General features: G+C 36.0%; 1 protein-coding gene across 3 annotated transcripts in view; it reads left to right on the forward strand.

The window, feature by feature from the left end:
- Positions 1-21,694, forward strand: part of EPS15 (epidermal growth factor receptor pathway substrate 15) — a 161,142-nt gene that overhangs the window by 99,651 nt on the left and 39,797 nt on the right. For all 3 annotated transcript variants that reach the window (XM_029227722.1, XM_029227724.1, XM_029227723.1), the window contains 7 exons: positions 7,378-7,539; positions 7,938-8,135; positions 14,068-14,268; positions 16,203-16,319; positions 16,546-16,636; positions 18,931-18,966; positions 19,998-20,134. In XM_029227722.1, coding sequence (XP_029083555.1) covers positions 7,378-7,539; positions 7,938-8,135; positions 14,068-14,268; positions 16,203-16,319; positions 16,546-16,636; positions 18,931-18,966; positions 19,998-20,134 — 942 coding nt within the window. The remainder of the gene's footprint in view (positions 1-7,377; positions 7,540-7,937; positions 8,136-14,067; positions 14,269-16,202; positions 16,320-16,545; positions 16,637-18,930; positions 18,967-19,997; positions 20,135-21,694) is intronic.

Consider the following 21,694-nt stretch of genomic DNA (forward strand, 5'->3'; position numbering starts at 1 on the left):
TACCAAAATAAAATAGCCAAGTATATTTGGATATTGAAATTTTTGTGAAAATGCATTACAGTGGTAGTAGTCTTACCAAGTAATTTTACAGTGAAGTTTGATTCTTATTCTTGTTCACGTGTATGTTTGCATCTGTTCATTTTGATTTTGTGCAGTTTACTAAGTTTGCTTACTGAAAAAGAAGACCTTTGTGTGTGTGGATTAATGTTGGAATTTTTTTTAGAGAAGATCTTTTTCATATTTAGATGAGACATGGAGAAACATTAATTATAATTAATTTTAATGTGGACATCTATCCAGCTTAAATATATCACTAATGTGAGGTAGTTTCTCAGTAACCTTTCGCTTAAGGCCTGTGCTTTTGTGTTACTATGTGGATTTTTACTATAGCCAAGAAGTGAGGTTGGGAAATTTGAGTGAATGTGTTTGCTCTTTGGAAGAGAAAGGGCAAGAATGAGTAAGTATTATATTGGCTTGTTTATTCCCTTTCCTGTTGCATAAACTTTTTTCTAGGGGTGCGTTTAAAGTGACTCTCTAAAAATGCAAGTTCTGAAATCTGGTTCATTTTATTAAAGGAAACCAGCATCAATCCCACTATTGGTAGTTCGTACATAAAAATTCAGTTACATCGGAATATTTTTATATTGGTATGAAACCATGAGAGGTATGTGATACTTAAAAAACTTCAAACTTGACATTTTATGATTATAAAGGTAATATGGGTCCCTCATAATCATGTAAAATAAAGAAAAATATAAAAGGAAAGAAACCCTACAATTTCACGTTCCAGGGAGAGCCATTGTTAACATTTTGCTATATTTTCTATGAATGTATATAAATGGCTTTATATTTATTTGCCATTATACTGTATATGCCTTTGTATTCAACTTTTAATTTTTATTATTTTTTATGTTTTTGGCTGTGTTGGGTCTTCATTGCTGCGCGTGGGCTTTCTCTAGTTACGGCGAGTGGGAGCAACTCTTTGTTGCGGTGCACGGGCTTCTCCTGCGGTGGCTTCTCTTGTTGCGGAGCACGGGCTCTAGGTGCACGGACTTCAGTAGTTGCCACGGGCCCTAGAGTGTGCAGGCTTCAGTAGTCATGGCTCGCGGGCTCTAGAGCACAGGCTCAGTAGTTGTGGCGCACAGGCTCAGTAGTTGTGGCGCACGGGCTTAGTTGCTCCACGGCATGTGGGATCTTCCCGGACCAGGGATTGAACCCATGTCCCCTGCCTTGGCAGACGGATTCTTAACCACTGTGCCACCAGGGAAGTCCCTGTATTCAACTTTTAAAAATTAGCATTATGTCCTAGACATTTTCTTACATTACGTGACCCTTTTAAGGCAAATTTTATTTTTCTAATTGTACTTACAATGTAAGTAGAGACATCATAATTACATCTATTTATATAAAGACTGGGTATTGTTAGTGATGTGAAGTCTAAGATTTTTCTTCGGGGTTTGGGAGAGGGTAGGAAATTAGACTAGAATATTCGAAGATGGGAATAAGTAACATATTTTTCCTATTCCTATTAAGCATTTCTTTAAAAATGCTTTTTGGATCAGTATATCATTATATATAAACCATATAATAATTTTATGAACAGAGTATTGAAAGTGGGTTGTTTTCCCAAATATAAAATTACTTCAGATCTGCAGGTGGCATGCTTTCAAAATATTTTGTAATTAAATTATGAGAATTTTTCAAACCACTGTAGTTTTTCAAGCTACTGCGTTAAATTGAAGCTGTTACTATGCCTTTCTGAGGAGTAAGAATAGAATATAATATAAATGTAAAAAAAGAAATTCATAAGTTTAAAAGCATGAGAAAGATATATGCCACAGTGACATTGCTAAATCAGTAAAGATTATTTCCATATAATGGAAATTTTATTATTTAAAAAATTTTTTTAAACTTTTTGGCTGTGCCACGTGGGATGTGGGATCTTAATTCCCCGACTAGGAGTTGAACCCGGGTCCCCTGCATTGGAAGTATGGAGTCTTAACCACTGGACCGCCAGGAAAGTCCCTGGAAATTTTTTTTTTTTTTTTTTTTTTTTTTTTGCGGTACGCGGGCCTCTCACTGTTGTGGCCTCTCCCGTTGCGGAGCACAGGCTCCGGACGTGCATGCTCAGCGGCCATGGCTCATGGGCCCAGCTGCTCCGCGGCATGTGGTATCTTCCCGGACCGGGGCACGAACCCGTGTCTCCTGCATCGGCAGGCAGACTCTCAACCACTGCACCACCAGGGAAGCCCCCCTGGAAATTTTAAATGTCAAATCAGTCTTGGTCTATTGACTGTACAAATATTGAATCAGTATAGAAATTTAGATATTATTTTAATTTAACAAAATGCATTTATTATAGGTCAGTTAGAGGCTAGTTTTAATATTTTGCTATAGTTTAAATGCAGAGTGAAGCTTTCCCATAGTATGTTGAAAGAACATAAAGCCCTTTCTGTCAGCCTCAGGCACGTTTCCCACTAGTTTCTCCCAGATACTAGAATCCTTGTGATAGTTACGAATCATTGCCTAATTAATCGTCTGGAATGTGCGAGGTATTGTACTAGATTGTGGAACCTCTGAGAAAGATGAGGCATTGGCTCTGTCCTTCAGCAGGTTATTATTTAGAGGTAACTATAATACAGTGTAGTAAGTGTCATAATAGAGGTTAGGTACAAACTGCTGTAAGAGCACAGGTAAAGGAACTTCAAGGTGGGTCAGAGGACATTAAATTTGGCTGGGCCTTGAAGAATGAAAAGTGAGCTTCCAGATAGCAATGGTGTGGAAGGGCATTCAAGGCAGAGCAGATGGTGTAGGAAAGGCACACGGACATTGAAGTATATTGTCTGTTGGAGAAAGAGGGTCTATTGAGGATGGGGCACAGGTGACCAGGAAGAAAAGAGGGTAGTAAAAGAGGAAGGATAATGTTGGGCCCAGAATTGAAGGTTCTAAGGTATCTTGTAGCCTGTTTTACTTTATCCTATAGATAAGAGGGAACCATCGCATATTTTTGAAATAGCAGAGTGATTAAAGAAATCTCCTTTGCAATGAGTTATTTTTTAAAGAAAGTTAGACATTTGGAATAGGAAGAAACAAAGGCAAAATAAATTATGAATCAGGAAAGGGACAATGAAAACTAGTATGTATCTATTGAGAGCCAATGTGAGGTGCATATCTAAAGGTGTATCTCCATTTTGAGTGTGGATTGGTTAACAGTGTAAGCAAGGTTAAAAATTTAGGCATTAAAAAAAAATTTAGGCATGCTGCTAAATTAATAATAAAGTACTAGCAGAGCTCACCATTATGAATCTGTAATCACCTAGACTCGTGGAATGTTAGCCCAAGAAGAGTCTTTCATTGATCATCCATTGTGTTGGCTCTTTTAAGGGAATTTTTTAAGGAAAGCAGCATGGTAGTAGTTGTACTTTTAAATTGATCAGTTGGTTGAGAAAATATAAGTTAAAAAGCAATTATTAAAAACATTGTTCAGTGTCTTATTTAATCACAGAAGCATCTGCATATATTTGAAAAATAGTGGCACATGTGTGAAACATTTAGTCTACAGACAGTGTGTAGCATAGCATATAGCAGAGCTCAGACTCTGGAAGGAGAAATGAGAACCTACTGTATTGCACAGGGAACTCTACTCAATGCTCTGTGGTGACCTAAATGAGAAGGAAATCCAAAAAAAGAGGGGATGTGTGTATATGTATAGCTGATTTACTTTGCTGTACAGTATAAACTAACACAATATTGTAAAGCAACTATACTCCAATAAAAAATTTTTTAAAAACCTAGTTTGAATTTATCACTTGCTTAATTGTATCTTTGAACAAGTTACTTGCTCATCTGTGCCTCAGTTTTCTCATGTGAAAATGTGAATAATAGTATCTACCTCATAGATTTGTCATATGGGGTGTAAATGAGTGTAACAGTACCTAGCACAATGTAAGGGCCATTGAAAATGTTTGCTATCATGTTGATGATGCTATCTTGTATAAGTCATGCAATCATTCAGAGACCTTCTGATAAGTTTTTCTTCTATTTTCTTAGATTCTTATTCTGATGAATGATCATTGGGGTCTTTGAATAGTATGTTATTTAAAGGATATTGTTACTTTTAGAAACTTGTGTTCACAATTTTACTTCACTCTCTTCGAGATCTCTGCCCACCTCGTGCAGACACATGCCTTAGGAGTTATCAATCCATTCTTTCTCACCCGTGGTTCCTGGAGACAATCAGGAGACAATCAAGTCCTAATTTCCTATGGAATCCTTTGTATATAATGAATTAACCTCTCTCCTGTGCATCTGCAGTGGTACTAGTAATTTACCATTCTTCAGAGAATTGGGAAAATAGTCATTCAAATGATCTTCTCTGGTTCAAATGAGGAACCCCAATTGTCAGAGGATATGTAAATTTGGCCATCTTGGCTGCTGTGTTTCATGGTGGTAATGGTAATGGCAAGGTTGCATTCATCTGTCTCTCAACTCTCCCTTGTACAGAGATTCCCACTGTATTTTTTTTAAATCTGTATCCGTTTTGTTTTTTTTAATAAATTTATTTATTTATTATTTTTGGCTGTGTTGGGTCTTTGTTGCTGCACGCAGGCTTTCTCTAATTGTGGTGAGCGGGGGCTACTCTTTGTTGCAGTGCGCTGGCTTCTCTTGTTGCTGAGCATGGGCTCCAGGCGCACGGGCTTCAGTAGTTGTGGTGCGTGGGCTCTAGAGTGCAGGCTCGGTAGTTGTGGTGCACGGGCCTAGTTGCTCTACAGCATGTGGAATCTTCCTGGACCGGGGCTCGAACCTGTGTCCCCTGCATTGGCAGGCGGATTCTTAACCACTGCACCACCAGGGAAGCCCCTAATCTCTGTATCCTTTATCATTAAGCATAAGATCTAGCACATAGATGAATAAATAAACATGTCATTTTCAAAATGGTTTATCTTTTTTTGTTTTAAGAAATTTTCTTACACTGAGATCTGTATTTTCTTCTGCACATTTTAAAGTTTTGTCTTTCACATTAGGTCTGTAGTATACCTGGAATTAATTTTTCTGTTTGGTATGATTTAGAGACTTATAATTTTTTTCTTCTTGCCATTCGGGTATGCCCAGCATCATTTACTGAATAGTTAGTTCTCTTTTCCTCCAGTCAATTTTAATGTCATGCCTTCTCATCATTTTTTCTTTATATATCTAGATCTGTGTCTAAGTTCTGTTTTCTCTTCCTTTGATCTGTTTGTCTATCCTTGCATCAAACCAAGCTGTCGTAGTTATCTTAGCTTTCCAGTAATTCATAATATCTTATAGGGTAAGTCCTTTTTACATTTTATAATGCTGTTTTTGGTTTTTTTCTTTGTTCTTCCAAATAATTTTTAGAATATGTTCTTCCAGAGCTTTTCAGGTTCCTTGGAAAATCTTGTTAGGATTTTCATTGGAGTATATAGATTAATTAGGAGAGAATTAACGTCTTTACTGTGTTACTCATCATTCACTAAATAGTAATGGAGTACCTCTTGTATACTGGGAACTGGGAATATAGCAGTGAACAAAATTAGCAAATATCCCTGGACTCATGGAGCTTACATTCTAATAGAAGGAGATACGTTCTATTACTCATAGTAGCCAAAACTAGGATCAGTCTAAATGTCCATCAAAAGTATATCCATACAATGGAAAACTACTAAGCAATAAAAAGGAACAAACTATGTATACATGCAGTAACATGGATGAATCTCAAAATATACTGGGTATAAGAATACAGTAGACTACAGAACAAAAAAGAAAGAATACAGTAGACTACACATTACCATAGACTACATATTATATGATTCTATTTATATGAAATGTCATAAAAGGTAAAATTATAGCAACAGAAAGCAGGTCACTGGTTGCCTGGAGCTTGAAATGGGAATGAGAATTGACTCCTAAATGGTATGAAGGAACTTTTTAGGTTGTGGAAGTGTTATAAAACTGAATTGTGGTGATCATTGCACAACTGTATATATTTACTAAAACTCACTGAGTTGTATACTTACAATGGGCACCTTTTATGGTTGTATAAATTATATCTCATAAAGCTATTTAATTATTTTATGCCAACTCAGATGCAACTTGAAAACATGCTAAGTCGCAAAGAAGCCAGTCACAAAAAAACACGTTGTATGAGTCCATTCATATAAAATATCTAGAACAGACAAAGCTATAGAGATAAAAAGTAGATTGGTGGTTGCCTAGGGCTGGGGTGATTAGGAGGGAAATAGGGAGTGACTTGCTAACGGGTATGGGGTTTCTTTTTGCAGTGACAAAAATGTTCTAAAATTGTTGTGGTCATGGTTCCACAACTCTGTAAAATATACTAAAAACCATTGACTTTAAATGGGTGAATTGTATGATATGTAAATTATCTCAATAAAAGCTCTTCTAGAAAATAAATAAAATTATATGCTGTATATGAAGGAGAATCAGTGGAGGGAGATGGTGGTGGGTGATGGTGAGGAAGGCCTCACTGAGAAGTTAACAGTTGAGCAAAGACTTCAAAGAGATGGGGGATTGAGGCATGTGGATACTTGGGGGAAGAACTTTCTAGGAAGAGGGAATAATCAGTGAAAGATCCCGAGAAGGGAGCATATCTGACATGTTTGAGAAGCAACAGTAAGGCCAGTGTGGCTGAAATAGAGTGGGCAAGGGAGAGAGCAGTAGGAAATGAAGCGGGAGATGGGATCACGTGGGGCCATTGTAAAGACTTGGGTTTTTACAGTAAGGGAGATGGGAAGTCAGTGCAGAGTTTTACGTAGAGGAGTGACATCATCTGACGTAGGTTTTTAACAGTGGCTGCTGTGCTGAAAATAAACTGAAAGGTAGCATGCATGGAAGAAGGGAAACCAATTAGAAGGCAGCAGTCTAGGAGAGAGAGAAAAGTGACTGGGACCAAGGTTGAAGAAAAACGTGGCCAGTTTTTTAAGTATATTTTGAAGGAAGGAGCAAAAAATTTCTGACAGATTGGAGATGAGATGTGAGAGAAAGAGAAGAGTCAGAGAAGATGCTATATTTTTTGGCCAGAGAAACTGAGAGGGGGGAAGATGGAGGATAAAGCAGATGGGGTGGGGGAAATGCCATGAGTTCTGTTTTTGATATGTTAGAGAAGCCCATCAGACATCCAAGGATGGATTTGAGTAAGCGAATTGAATTTCTAAATCTGGAATCTAGGGAAGAAGTCCTCAAGTAAAGACTGTATTTAAAGCTATGAATCCTCCAATCCATCAACACAATGTACTTAATAAGATGAGACTTTACTTTCCCTTAAGATAGGCTTTTATAAATTGTTAGCCTTCCCCTGCCTCCAAAGATAATAAATACGTTAATTTCCCTGTATTTCAGGATCTTCAAGATGAAGTTCAAAGGGAGAATACTAATCTGCAAAAACTGCAGGCCCAGAAACAGCAAGTACAGGAACTCCTTGATGGGCTGGATGAGCAGAAAGCTCAGCTGGAGGAGCAACTGCAGGAAGTCAGGAAGAAGTGTGCTGAGGAGGCCCAGCTGGTAAAGTCTGGCGGTTTACTGCTGCCTGTATCTATACCTTAGTTGCTTTTGCTGGCTTAAGATGGAAACATTCTCTGTTTCTTGTTGCTTTTATTGTTAGATGGCAGTCTAGTCAACATGAAGTTCAGGGAATTGAAGGAGATGGGGCATGTTTCATCCAGAAATTACAGGGGAAGTAGGACACTTCATATTTTTTTTTTCCAAATTTTAGTTGGAGGTATGGTACCTATGCCTTCCACTCTCCTCTGTCAGTCCCCTGATTGCCCTTCTCTACAAAAAATACATTAAAAAACCACCAAAATAGTAAACTAAACAAATAAACCTAATGCATTATGGAATATTTTAATGACATTTCTTTTTTTAATCCCCCTTTCTTCTCATTCACCTCCATGTTATAGATCTCATCCCTGAAAGCTGAATTAACTAGTCAAGAATCACAGATCTCCACTTATGAAGAAGAGCTGGCCAAAGCTAGGGAAGAGCTGAATCGCCTACAGCAAGAAACAGCAGAGTTGGAGGAGAGTGTGGAGTCAGGGAAGGCCCAGCTGGGCCCTCTTCAGCAGCACCTGCAAGATTCACAGCAGGAAATAAGTTCAGTAAGTCTTTGTGGCAGTGAAAAATACACTCAAATGGGCACTCACATACCCTTTTAGTAAATAATATTTTCTCTATCTGCTTCTTCTCCCTCTGCCTAGTTTATTTTTCATTTTCAGTCATTTTGTATGAATAGGCTTCTTGTCACCTGTCATAAGTTAAAACTCTCACGTATCTTGTACATCTTATGGTTATCACTGGAGTCTGGTTGAGTGTGCAGGATTTGTAGTTAGATGGTTTAGGTTTAAATGCTGGCTCTGCCACTTACTGCCTCAATCTTCTCAGTATCAGATTCCTCATCTTTAAAATTGGAGGACTGGGGGGACTTGCCTGGTGGCGCAGTGGTTAAGAATCCACCTGCCAACGCAGGGAACACAGGTTCAAGCCCTGGTCCAGGAAGATCCACATGCCGTGGAGCAACTAAGCCCATGCGCCACAACTACTGAGCCTGCACTCTAGAGCCCGCGAGCCACAACTACTGAGCCCACATGCCACAACTACTGAAGCCCACGTGCCTAGAGCCCCTGCTCCACAGCAAGAGAAGCCACTGCAGTGAGAAACCCGTGCACTGCAACGAAGAGTAACCCCCACTCGCCGCAACTAGAGAAAGCCCACGCTCAGCAATGAAGACCCAACGCAGCCAAAAATAAATTTATTTTTTAAAAAAAATTGGAGAATTGGGAATTTTCTGGTGGTCGAGTGGTTAGGACTCTGCCCTTTCACTGCCAAGGGCCCAGGTTTAACCCCTGGTCGGGGAACTAAGAGATCCCCGTAAGCTGTGTGGCATGGCCAAATTTTAAAAAATAAATAAAATTGGAGAATTAACAGTACCTCTCTACCTCCTAGAGCTGCTTGTAAAGTTTCAGTGAGGCAAAACCAGTGAGACATTTGAGCACAGTGTTTGGTAAATAAGTGCTCAGTATGTGTTGCTTATTTTTATAAATAATAACCCAGTGCCTTCCCTTTTGGGATTCTTAAAATCAGTTTTGCTCATTTAGAGACCTGTATTTTTTGTAATTAGGAAATTGTTCTTTATATAGATAAATATGCAGTGTTATGGTAGATCAAGAATATAGATCCTTCGCCATGCTATTTCTTGACTTCCCTAAATGGAGAATAATATTTTATAGAATGATGGTAAGATGGTTAGATGTGCATAGAGATAATGTAGCCCATTCCTTTCATTTTGAATTTGAACAAATTGAAGCCAAGGAAGGTTAAGTAACTTGCCTATGGTTACATAGCCTTCAAAAGAGCCACAGCCTAAGATTCAGATCTTCTAAAACCTGGTCACTTAATTATTATACATAATGAAGTTCTTCCCCTTGATATGCTTCCCTCCCCCCTCTTGCCTGGCAGGTGAATACCTGCTCACTCATCTTGCAAGACATAGCTTAACCTCTTATTTCTTTGTGGGATTTTCTGAACCCTGCCTTTATTGGACATTGTACTTCTGTTATAGCAATCATAACATTTCCCCCTGCACATTTGTTTATGTGTCTGTCTCCCTCAGTAGATGGAGCTTTTAGGTCTAGAAACATACATTTTTATCCTAACATTTAGCACAGTTCTTGTCCCAGTGTAGGTACTCAATAAACAGGTAGGAAACCCAAAAGAAAGTCATCCTAGTGGGAATGATACCAGATAAATGGACAGTCTTTAAAATAGTTTTCTTTGAGTTTAAAAAAAAACTGTTGTTTAAAGTATAATTTATAGACCATAAAATTAACCAGTTTTTTCAGTGCTCTTTCTACTCTGCCACCAAACACCACGACAGTCTCTGTCATTGGAAATCGAAATGAACACGGTGCACTGGGCGGTGTTTCCTTTTCTTTTTTCCTTCAGTAATAACAAACATGATTGCACAGTCACTCATAAAATGTTCGTTACTCTCCCCACCCAACAACATCCTGATTTTTAGTTTAAACTGTTAGCTTGAAGCAGTAGGCATTTCAACAATAAAAAAACATTGTCTTTCCAGTATACCTTCAATTTTTTCTTATAAATATTCATTTGAATATTTCCATTTGTGGTGGAAGCTTGCTGATTTACTGGAAGTTGATTCTGTTCCCTGGAAATGTCACTTGGGTGGCCCTTCTGGGCTAAAATGCAAAGTCCAAGTACTGATTTTTGAACCCAGAGTTCTGTGTAAGATCCAAAAACAAAATTAACCAGTTTTAAGGATCCAATTCAGTGATTTTCAGTAAATTTAGAGTTGCTCAAACATCCCAATCCAGTTTTAGAGCATTTCCATCACTCCCAAAAGATCCTTGTGCCCATTTATAGTCAGTCCCCACTCTTACCCCTAGGTAACTACTAATCTATGTTTTGCTTCTATAAATTTGCTTTTTCTGAACATTTCACATAGAGAAAATCAAGCACTGTGTGGTCTTTCTCATGTGGTTTCTTTCACTTAGCATAATGTTTTTGAGGCCCATCCATGTTGTAGCATGTAACAATATTATAGTCCATTGTATAAGGTATTTTGTTTACCCATTCATCAATTAATGGGCATTTGGATCCTTTCCACTTGTTGACTATTACAAATAATGCTGCTTTAAATTTTGTATTTGCATACAATTGTTTGTGTGGACATATGTCTTCATTTCTCTTGGATATGAAAGTTGTTTATATTGTAAAGTTATGTTAAACTTTTTTTTTTAACTTTAAATTGCCAAACTTTTCCAAAGTGGCTGTACCATTTTATGTTCCCCCTAGCAGTGTATGAGGGTTCCAAGTTTCTCCACATTCTTACCAACACTTATTGTCTTTTTGATTGTAGTCATTCCTGTAGATGTAAAGTGGTACTTCATAGTTTTTAATTCGTAATTCTCTTATGACTAGAGATGTTGATCATCTTTTCATGTGCTTATTAGCCATTTGTATATCCTTCTGGATGAAACATCTGTTTAAGTCCCTTGCCCATTTTTTAAAAATGGGTTCTTCTTATTATTAAATTATAAGTGTTTTTAAAAATATATATGTATTCTGGAGATAAGTCCTTTATCAGATAGTCAATTGATTTGCAAATAGTTTCTCCCAGTCTCTGGCTTGTCTTTTCATTTTCTTTTCTTTGACTTTTTTGCAAGAGGATTTCTTTCAAAGGAAGGAGCATAAATGAGAAAAATAGAAAGGACTCTGGATATTATAAATTATCAGAGAGAAAATAAAACAGTGTTTTTGAGCATGGAAAATAGTTTCAGCAGGCTGTACTACCAAGTGTGCCAGAATATATTTGGTACCTGTGAAAAGAATTAGATCCTTGTGTCTGATCTCCAAACCTTAAGAATAAACATACCAAACTGTTACACTTGACTCAGTGACTATATGTCTTTCCACAGAGGGCCTATAAAAAAGAAGTTGCTCTTGAAAGCTTAACTATAGCTTTTTTGGGAAAAGAAATAACTAAAGAAAAATTTTCTGACTTGCTGAATTTTTATTTTTACTTCTTAGCTTGTATTTGCAAGAAAACAAAGAACCTTTGACCTTAACTCTGTGTAACTTACTTATACAATATATACTATTTATCCAAGTATTTCTGGCACTCTAAATGTTTATTGTACTTTTCTTGCACAATTTGCAAAGAGCTTGTGTTAGTTGTGTGATTTTTTTTTTTTTCTGTATCCTCTAAGTTTACATAGAGAGTAAGGCTTAGTGACAGGTGCATGGGAGAACCAGACACAGGAAAGCCTAGTTGTGTTCACGATTCTATTGATTGTCTCAGAAATAACTATAAGGAACAAACTGTCCTAAACAGAACTTTCTGATAGGCAAGTATTTCACCCTACTGTTTCATCTGTATGATGGGTATTATTTTAGTATTAATTTTTAAATCTTATACTGCAAGGTAGTAGTGGGCATTAAAATTGATTTAATGGTCATGATAAATTTTTTAAATGAAAGAACGGAAAACAGGAAATATCAGCATGCATTATATGCAGTAAGGGTAAGTATTACTTCATGGAACTTGTTTTACCACTGTATGTGCGTGTGTGTGTGTATAATTATATATATGATGTATGCATCTATATATGTGTGTTTATGTATATAAATACACACAGAGAGACATATATAAACATATATATTTACTGGGTCAGGGAATCTATTTCTTTCTATGGATTAAAGTAAAAGTAAGTTTATAAGCCACTGCTCTGTAACACTAGGAATATACAAGGCCTATGCTGTGGATTAATAAATATGTAGTATTTTTGGATTGTTAGTTTAAATCCTAAATACAGTGCAGTTTGGTAGATATGTACATATATGCTTACTGATGCCCACTGTTTAAATTTATAAGCATAATATTTGCGTTTTTCAGTGAACATATATTAAGCACTTACAGTATGCATCATTGTCCTAGATGTTGGAGATACAAAGTTGGTAACAAAAATTGTGGTCTCTACCCTCAGGCTCAAGTCTTTATCTTTTTAAAAATAGAGTGAATTAGTGGAAAAGGAACAGGAATATTTAATTGCTATAATAGTGAGAAATGCAGTGTGCCAGGCACTTTTACACACATTGTCCATCTTTTACATAGGGCTTTACTTTTTTTTTTTTTTTTTTTGCGGTACGCGGGCCTCTCACTGTTGTGGCCTCTCCCGTTGCGGAGCACAGGCTCCGGACGTGCAGGCTCAGCGGCCATGGCTCACGGGCCCAGCCGCTCCGCGGCATGTGGAATCTTCCCAGACCAGGGTGCGAACCCGTGTCCCCTGCATCGGCAGGCGGACTCTCAACCACTGCGCCACCAGGGAAGCCCAGGCCTTTACATTTTACAGAGTTCTTTCAAATCTATCTTGCTCCACTTAACATTCATCTATGGAGATAGTTCTTACTACCTTTATGGATTAAGAAATGGAGGCTTGGAGAGGTTACTTTGACTAAGATCACTTAACTAGAAGGTGATAGAGCTAGATTTACATCTGTCTCCCAGTCCAGATGTTCTTTTCCCAGGTTATGACCCTGAAAAGACCTTTGGTAAATTACAGATTCCAAATTGAGCAACTTAAAAACCTTATGGGGAATGTTAGGGGAATAAGATTAGGGAACAGAGCCTTGATTTACAAAATGTCAATAGGTAATTTTTATATTTGCTAAAAACAAAAAATATAACATGCTAATAAAGAGGACTCCAATATAATTTAAAAATGTATATTTTTTGTGAAAATGGGTGCTATTCAGTAAAATTCCTTTTATTATTCCTTTTCACTAGAAACAGTTTTGATTCTGCTATCAGTTTCTTTGAGGTATATGTAAATTTGTTTTTATTGTAGACGTTGGTATAAATAAGCATTTTTTCCTTCCTCTGGTGCCCCACATTTTTCTTTTTATATATATTACAATTTATTGCATACCATTTTTTGTCCCACTGTTGTCCCAGGTGTATAAAGTCACTTGGCTATTGAGATAAAAAAAAGTCCTTTATTTAACCTGTTTGGCATACCTTAGATTTAGAGACTACTTCCTAGGGCTCTAGCCCATTAATAAGTAATGCCACAGGATAGAACACTAGCTTATTTCACCTCTGTCTTCACTTCTCTTCTTCCCAATAGGAGTATGGATGGCTCCAAAGTCTTGTGTACTCTCCCTCATCTTCCTTTCTCTCTCCTAAAGCTTCATCACAAAATCTTCTCTTGCTCTGCCACTGTGCTATCTTTTTCCTAGTACCCTGACCTTTTTTCTAATTATATTATAAAGGACTGCCAACTTGCAGATATTTGAATTAAAATTCTTAGAGCGTCAGAAGATGTACAAAAAGCAAATCCATATATATTGGAATTTCAAGAGGAGAACTTGCTGGGATGGATTACTAAGTCATGCTGCATTCCTTAATGGAAGCAAATTTATCCTTGACCAAGTCTAAGTATATAGTTATTTTTACATTACATGTCTTTCTATTAATAAATTCTGTTTTGTATTTCTACTTTGTGTTGATAGATGCAAATGAAGCTGATGGAAATGAAAGAGCTGGAAAACCATAATAATCAATTAAATTGGTGCAGTAGTCCACACAGCATTCTTGTGAATGGCGCAGATTATTGCAGTCTCAGCACCAGCAGCAGTGAAACAGCCAATCTTAATGAGCACACTGAAGGCCAGAGCAACCTAGAGTCTGAGTCCATACACCAGGAGTCTCCAGTGAGTCTAACAGTTCCTTAAATTTCATAATCAACTTCAGAAAAAAACAATTAATTTAGATCGAAGTTTTGTTGACATCATACCTGATGTAAATATGTGGCCTTGCCTCATCGGAGACAGTTGAGAGGCGGAGAATGGGTTCTAACAGTTTTAACTAGTGTAGAAATATAATTTTAACTGATCTATTGTTATAGAGCATGTTTTCAGAATAGTAGTTCTATAGATAGTAACTTTTAAAAATAGTTTTTAAGTACTCTTGCCCAAAGCTGAAAGTAATTCTTTATTTCATAACATTGAGGACATTTATTTACTGGTTTTTTTGGAGAACACCAACTAATGCAAGAGTGCTGCTGTTATGTACGAGAGCTACAGAGACAAAAGACCTTTAACCCCGTCTTCAAGCTGCACACAGTCTAGTCATGTAACACTGTGTTAAAAGGCTGTGATAAAGCAAGCATAGGATATTCAGGTAGGATAGCTTGGAGGAGGCTCAGAGAAGATGTCATAGGGAAGCTTTACAAGTGGCCATTGAAGTGAGAAGGGGTTAAGCAACAGAGAAGGTAGTACATTCCTAGCAGAGGAAACAGCATTAGCATAGGTATGAAATGGGAGAAAACATTCTGCACAGGATCATGAGAAGTTTTTGGAGGATATTTTGTGATGGTGGGGAATGTATTGGTAGGAGATGAGGCTCTCTCCTAGGGGGTTACCTGCATTACCTCTGTACTTTTTATCAAGATAGAGATGTCTGTGCCCCACTTCAAACTTGTTGAACTAGAGTTTCTGGGTTGAAGCCAGGTACATATATTTTAAAAACAAATTCCATGGGTGATTATGATGTGTACCTAGATAAAAATGACCACTTGTAGGTCAGAAAGGACCAGAGAGTAAGAAATTTGGATTCATCTTGAAGCATTGGGGAATTCATCTTACTACAGTGAGTAGCTATTGAAGAATTTTTAAGCAAGAGGTGACAGGATTGAGTTTACCTTTTTAAAAATGTGGTTAGGGAATTCCCTGTTTGGTCCAGTGGTTAGGACTTGGCGCTTTCACTGCCGTGGCCCAGGTTCAAGTCCAGGTCAGGGAACTAAGATCCTATAAGCCGAGTGATGCAGCCAAAAAAAAAGTGGATAATAGATTGAAGAGTAGGACTGGACACAGCCGTATGGTAAGAGACTGTTGGAATGGTCTGTTTGAGAATTGTTTTAACCTAGACTTAACCAGTAACAGGAGGGATGATGATGAGAAGAATACAAATTTGAGAGATATTAAGGATGTAAAATTAACAGACTTAATATTATTTTGACAGTGCAGTCTTGGATATATTATACAATATTTTTTTAAGCACAGAATGGAGATTACTAGGTTATCCTTCAAAGACATAGGGTGGTATGAAATGGAGATTGCCCTTTGCACTTCTTAGATCAGAAATTTAGATCCAGAAAACAACGGGAAGCCATTGAAGGACTTTTAACCAGAGAGTCATGATCAGATTCACATTTTATATCTATTGCTTTGGCTACCATAAGAAGGTAGATAGGAAGGACACATATTGGAGGCAGAAGGCAGTTGGAAGGTTATTACTACAGTAACACGGACCAGAAATGATGATACTGCAAATGAATGATAGTGACAGTGAGGATGGAGAAGAAAGGAAGGATTTAAGAGATAGGAGGTAGACTCAGCAAGACTTGGAATATAGCTGGGGGATGACCAAAGGGAAGTAGTTAAGAAAGACCTGAAGTTTTCTGGCCTTGAGTGGCTATGATGCTTGGTAATACCATTTTCTTAAGAAAGATTATGGGAGAAGTCATTCACTGAATATGTTCTGCTTGTCTTTTAAAATTTTTTAGTAATTTTTGACTATTCTTTGTCAGTTTCTCCTGCCAAGTAGAAAATACATTGTAAGTCTATGAAGAATTAATATTTTGTAGGCAAGAAGCAGTCCTGAAATACCGCCTTCTGGTGTGACTGATGAAAACGAAGTGGTGACTACAGTTGTTAAGGAAAAAGTTTGTCCTGAATTTAATAGTGACAGACATTCAAAAGAGGTAAAAATAATTTTATAATTAAATGTTTTTATCACTGTCTTCTCAAGATGGGCTGTACACTATTTTAGTCTAAGGAAAGAGAAAAATGTGTTAAGTGGACTTTATGACCACAAAAATATTTATGTTACCATCAGTTGATTTTTCAAACATGTTATTTTATTTTTAAATGTTACCTTTTAAAACATTGGTTTCTAAAACTTTTTTTTTAATTTAAAATTATTTTTAGGAAGATCCATTTAATGTAGAATCAAGTTCACTGACAAATCCAGTTGCAGATTCAAACTTGGATTTTTTCCAGTCTGATCCTTTTGTTGGCAGTAAGTACTCTTATATTTATATTACAGATTTACCAAAAAGGGTTTTAATACATAAGCTGTATAGGAATTTGGGCTTTAGTTTTGAGAGCCTACTCGTTATAACAAAAGTAAAAGGGAGAGTGAGGTTTTATATAGTCAGATTTTAGTATTTGTCCCCTTCAGGCAACTAAGTCCTGGAACTAAGCCTTTGCTTATGTCTCAGGGACCCCTAATTAAGAGTATGTTTCTTCTTCAGAATAGGAGCCCAAAGAAAGAGAGGAGATTGGGCACTCTTAAGTCAACCGGCAATTAATTACCAAAAGTGCCAACATCATGCTTTTAAAAGAGTGGAAATTGTAGTAGTTAGTAGCCCGATCACTGCCCTTAAGGTGCCTACAGTCTTATTGAAGAAATATGAGTTTAATAAATTAAAATGTCTGATGTCATTGTAAACTACGTTAAATACCATTTGTTTCAAAGTTCTTTTTGCTTTTTACTTATTTCCAAACTTACCTTGTGAAACTGATAGGTCAATTTTAAAGATGGGAAACTGAGGTGCCTAAATGGAATAATTTGTTTAGAGTCATGGCAGAAATAAGCCTAGAAATTAGAACTCTTTTTAAAAAAACTTCCTTATTGATAAAGTGATAAAAGATATATAAATTGAGCATTTAAAGTATACAATTAAATTGTTTGAGTACATTCACAGAGTTGTATAATCCTCACTAAAATCTAATTTTGGAACATTTTTTATCACCCCATAGAGCAACTCCATACACATTATAAGTCACTTCCCATTCCCCTATCCCCAGCTCTAGGCAACCACTAATCTACTTTCTGTCTCTGTAGATGTGCATATTTGTGGAATTACACAATACATGTTTATGTCTGGCTTCTTTCATTTAGCCTAATATTTTCAAGGGTTACTCATGTTGTAGTATGGTTCAATATCTCATTTCTTTTTATCGATGAATATTATTACATTGGATGGATATACCACGTTTTACTTATTCATTGGTTGATGGACATTTGGGTTGTTTCCACTTTTTTGACTCTTTTGAATAATGCTATCTTGAACATTTATATACAAGTTTTTGTGTGGATATATGTTTGCATTTCTCCGGGGTATATATCAGATCATAGTACTCTATTTAATCATTTGAGGAACTGCCAAACTGTTTTCCAAAGTGTCTGTACCATTATATATTCCCACCAGTATTGTATGTGGGTTGCAGTTTCTCCATATCTTTGTCAGCACTTGTCACTGTCTATCCTTTTGATTATAGCCATTGTAGTGAGTGTGAAATGGTATCGTATTTGGGTTTGATTTTTATTTCCTTAGTGAGTAACATTGTTGAACATCTTTCTTTGTGGTTATTGACCATCCATATATCTTCTTTGGAGAAACATTTATTCAGATCATTTGCCCTTTTTTAAATTGGGTTGTTTGTCTTTTTATTGTTGATTTGTAAGAGTTCTTTACATATTCTGAATATAAATCCCTTATCAAGCATATGCTTTGCAACTATTTTCTTGTGTTCAGTGTTGTCTTAATTTTGATGAAGTCTAACTTACCTATTTAAAAAATTTTTTTCACTCGTGCTTTTGATTTCATATCTAAGGTCCAAAGTCATGAAGATTTACTTTTTCTGCTAAGAGCTTTATAGTTTTAGCTGTTATATTTAGGTATTTGATCCATTTTGAGTTAATTTTGTATATGGTGTGAGATAGGGGTCCAACTATATTCTTTTGCATGTGGATATTCAGTGTCCCAGCACCATTTGTTGAAAAGACAATTCTTTAACCCCATTGAGTTGTCTTGGAACTCTTGTCAAAAATCAAATGACAATAAACGTGTAAGGATTTACTTCTAGACTCTTCAATTCTATAAGCATTTTTTTTTTTTTTTTTTACCTCAGTGAAACTTAGTGTCTTTGTTTCTAAAGTGTTGATGGTAATACCTATCCAGTAATCCATTGAAAAGTAGAGATTTTATTAGTAAAATTCTTGCTGTCATGCCTGTCTTTTCCCCTCCATCTGTAACCTGACCTTGTGGTCAGGAGGTAAGTATAGTTGACTCAATTCAGATTTGTCTCTTTTATGAGGTGTATTGATGTTCTGCCCTTACTTATTACTTTTAAAAAATATTTCCTAAAGGTGGATGGCATTCATTGTTTTATCTACTTTGAGGTAGAGTTAATGAAACAAACTTTGCTTTAAGAAACTTTGCTTTTGTTTTAAAGTTATCCTTTAAGTAATGGTGCCACAACAGTGAATATTGTGATTTTGATTTCTGCTTATTTATTTTATCACAGATGATCCTTTCAAGGATGATCCTTTTGGGAAAATTGGTTAGTATATTATTGAGGTCCTTCTTAGCTTTAACTTGATTCTACTTAATTATAAGCTTATGTATATTTAGGAATGAGATCTCACAGTTGGGTAGTTATAGGAAATGGACTTCCTTTTTATTCAGTTTTTAAATTGACCCAAGCCCTCACTAAGATGTTGTATGTGCCTGGCATTTTCAGAGAAAAAGTGGTAGATACTTGTGAATTTGCTTAATAAACTGTTAGCTGTACTTTATAAAAAAAAGATATTAGTGCTTGTACTTCGATGCTTTTACACTGATTTCTCCTTATTCGCCAAGGATTAAATAAACAAAATGATCTACATTCTTACAGGGTTTAGAACTTTTGTTTTCCTAAGATTAAAGCCTATTTGAATGAATGGGGGAAGAGTAAAGATCTTAAAGAATTACTGAGTGTTAAGCTTTTTAAGATATTCTTTCTCTGGGATTTTTGCATTAGAATAAAGCAAATCTTGTGTACCATTTAGTTATGCTTCCCAAACCTGTTCCAAACTATTGGCTGTTACCCTTGAGCTCAGAGGGAGAAATACATTTAGAAGTTTTTGTTGTTTCTTTAGTTATGATAGCATAGAATAAGGGTCTCAAAATGGGATCACTTGATATTATATGCTAATTAAAAAATAAGTTTATTAGGTGAAAGACTCTGTCTTTTATCAAAACCACAAAGGAAACTGTGATTCTGTCCCCACCCCCAAAATTAAAATCACCAGTTTAGAGGAATTATTTAATCCTAGCATATAGGCAACATTTGTGTAGTAAGTGTTGGAATTACTGATTTGCTTTGAATGAATGATGAACAAGTAGGAAAGAATGTTAATTAAAGCTATTTAACTAGATGCAACTGCTTGTACTTTTTTCTGACCAAATAAGTAGTCAAAACATAAAGTACCTAACTTAGATTCTACAGGAGTTCAAAATGCCTTTTAATTAAGTCAGTTATCCTGCCTTTGGTGACAGGAAATTTAGAGTAATAATTTTGTAATCTCTCATATTTGTGTTGTATTTTCTTAGATCCATTTGGAGGTGATCCTTTCAAAGGTTCAGATCCGTTTGCATCTGACTGTTTCTTCAAGCAATCTTCTACTGATCCTTTTGCCACTTCAAGTACTGACCCTTTCAGTGCAGCCAGCAATAGCAGTAATACGTTGGTAAGTAGGAGGGTTAAAAAATGTTGAATGGATAACAGATGTTCTGAAAGAGTTTCTCTTTTTCTTTTTTAAGAGCAGACAGTTTATTGAGCAGAAAACTAGTGAAATAACAAGACTATTAATCATTGCTAGATAGTAAATTCCTTGAGGGTAGGAACTATATCTTATAAAACATTTAGCACACATGCCTTCCCTGTACTGTGGTTAAGTGGTCAATAAATATATGTTAACTTCGGTTTAATGGTCAGAGAAGAAGTAGGGAAAGAGACGAATGTAGAAAAAAAATGATAAAAACAATTTACCTATAAAGTCATACACTATTTGAGTCATCTTTCAAATCTGAAGGATATAAATAATTCAGTACTCTAGACAAGAAAATTATTTGCCAAACTGACACTAACTCCTGGGAATGAGAATCAGACACCTTCCTGGTAAATCCTATTCCTTCCACATCAGGCATATATGTTACAAGTGAAGAACTAATTGGCCAAGTATATTTTGTCTTTAAGAGAATGGGTATACAGTGGATCTTTTGGATTCTGTCTGCAAATGAGTTTCTTGAAATACACAGTGATGAAAGAATCCTCTTGTAGATTACTTCTGATGGACCATATAAAAATTTCAGCCTCATTGAACCCATCTAGTTTTTGGTTCAGACTGGTATTTCACACCTTGATCACCCATTGGAATTGACTAGAATAACTCATGTCATCCAAATATCAAGTCCACCCTTCAAAGGACCAAATTTTATCCCATTGGGGATATTAAGAATAAATGATTAACAATCCATAAACCAGTGTTCAGTAAAGCTTTTAAAAAATGTTTGGTATGCATTATTGAAATAATGAAATCAATTTAAAAGGAACAGCATTGATTTTTTTAAAAAAATAAAATCATTTCTGTTATTTTACAGACATATCTGGAGTGTTATTCTTGTAAAGAAGTATAAATTCCCACTAAATGTCAGACTCTCTTGATAACATATACATAGAACAACAATTACTATTTAATAACCATGAACTATGATCCCGGTACTTCTGTGTGCTTCACAGTCATAATTTCTAATCTTCACATCAATCTTGCAAAGTAGGTGTTGGTGTCCCTATTTTAATAATAAGGACACCAGGACTCAGAAAAATTAACTAAGTTCAGACAACTAAGTGCTTTATCATCTATCTGGAGGCTTTGAAAACAAAACCTTTATGTTATGGATATTTAAACACATGCAAAATAGAGTAACATAATGAAATATTTTAACTTCCATGTATCTGTCACCCAATTTCAATAATTATGAATGGTTTTGGAGGGCTTTTTAATTGCTTTTCTTCGTGTTTGGTTTGTTTTAAATTTTTTATTTGAAGGCTTATTTTTTGAGGCAGGATATTTCACATCTGTAAGTAAACCAGACCTAGAAAGGAACAGTTGATTGACAGGCATGTGAAGCAAAAATTTTGTCTTTTAATACTCTTAGATTAAGAAAACTTCCTTAAAAGAGTAATTGATTCTTTTAAAGATAATAGACTTTGGTGTTCTTGAATTACTTCCTTACTGTATTCTAAT

Source organism: Monodon monoceros, unplaced genomic scaffold (assembly GCF_005190385.1).
Source record: "Monodon monoceros isolate NGI ecotype Baffin Bay Population unplaced genomic scaffold, NGI_Narwhal_1 Super_Scaffold_18, whole genome shotgun sequence".
Lineage (NCBI taxonomy): Eukaryota > Metazoa > Chordata > Mammalia > Artiodactyla > Monodontidae > Monodon > Monodon monoceros.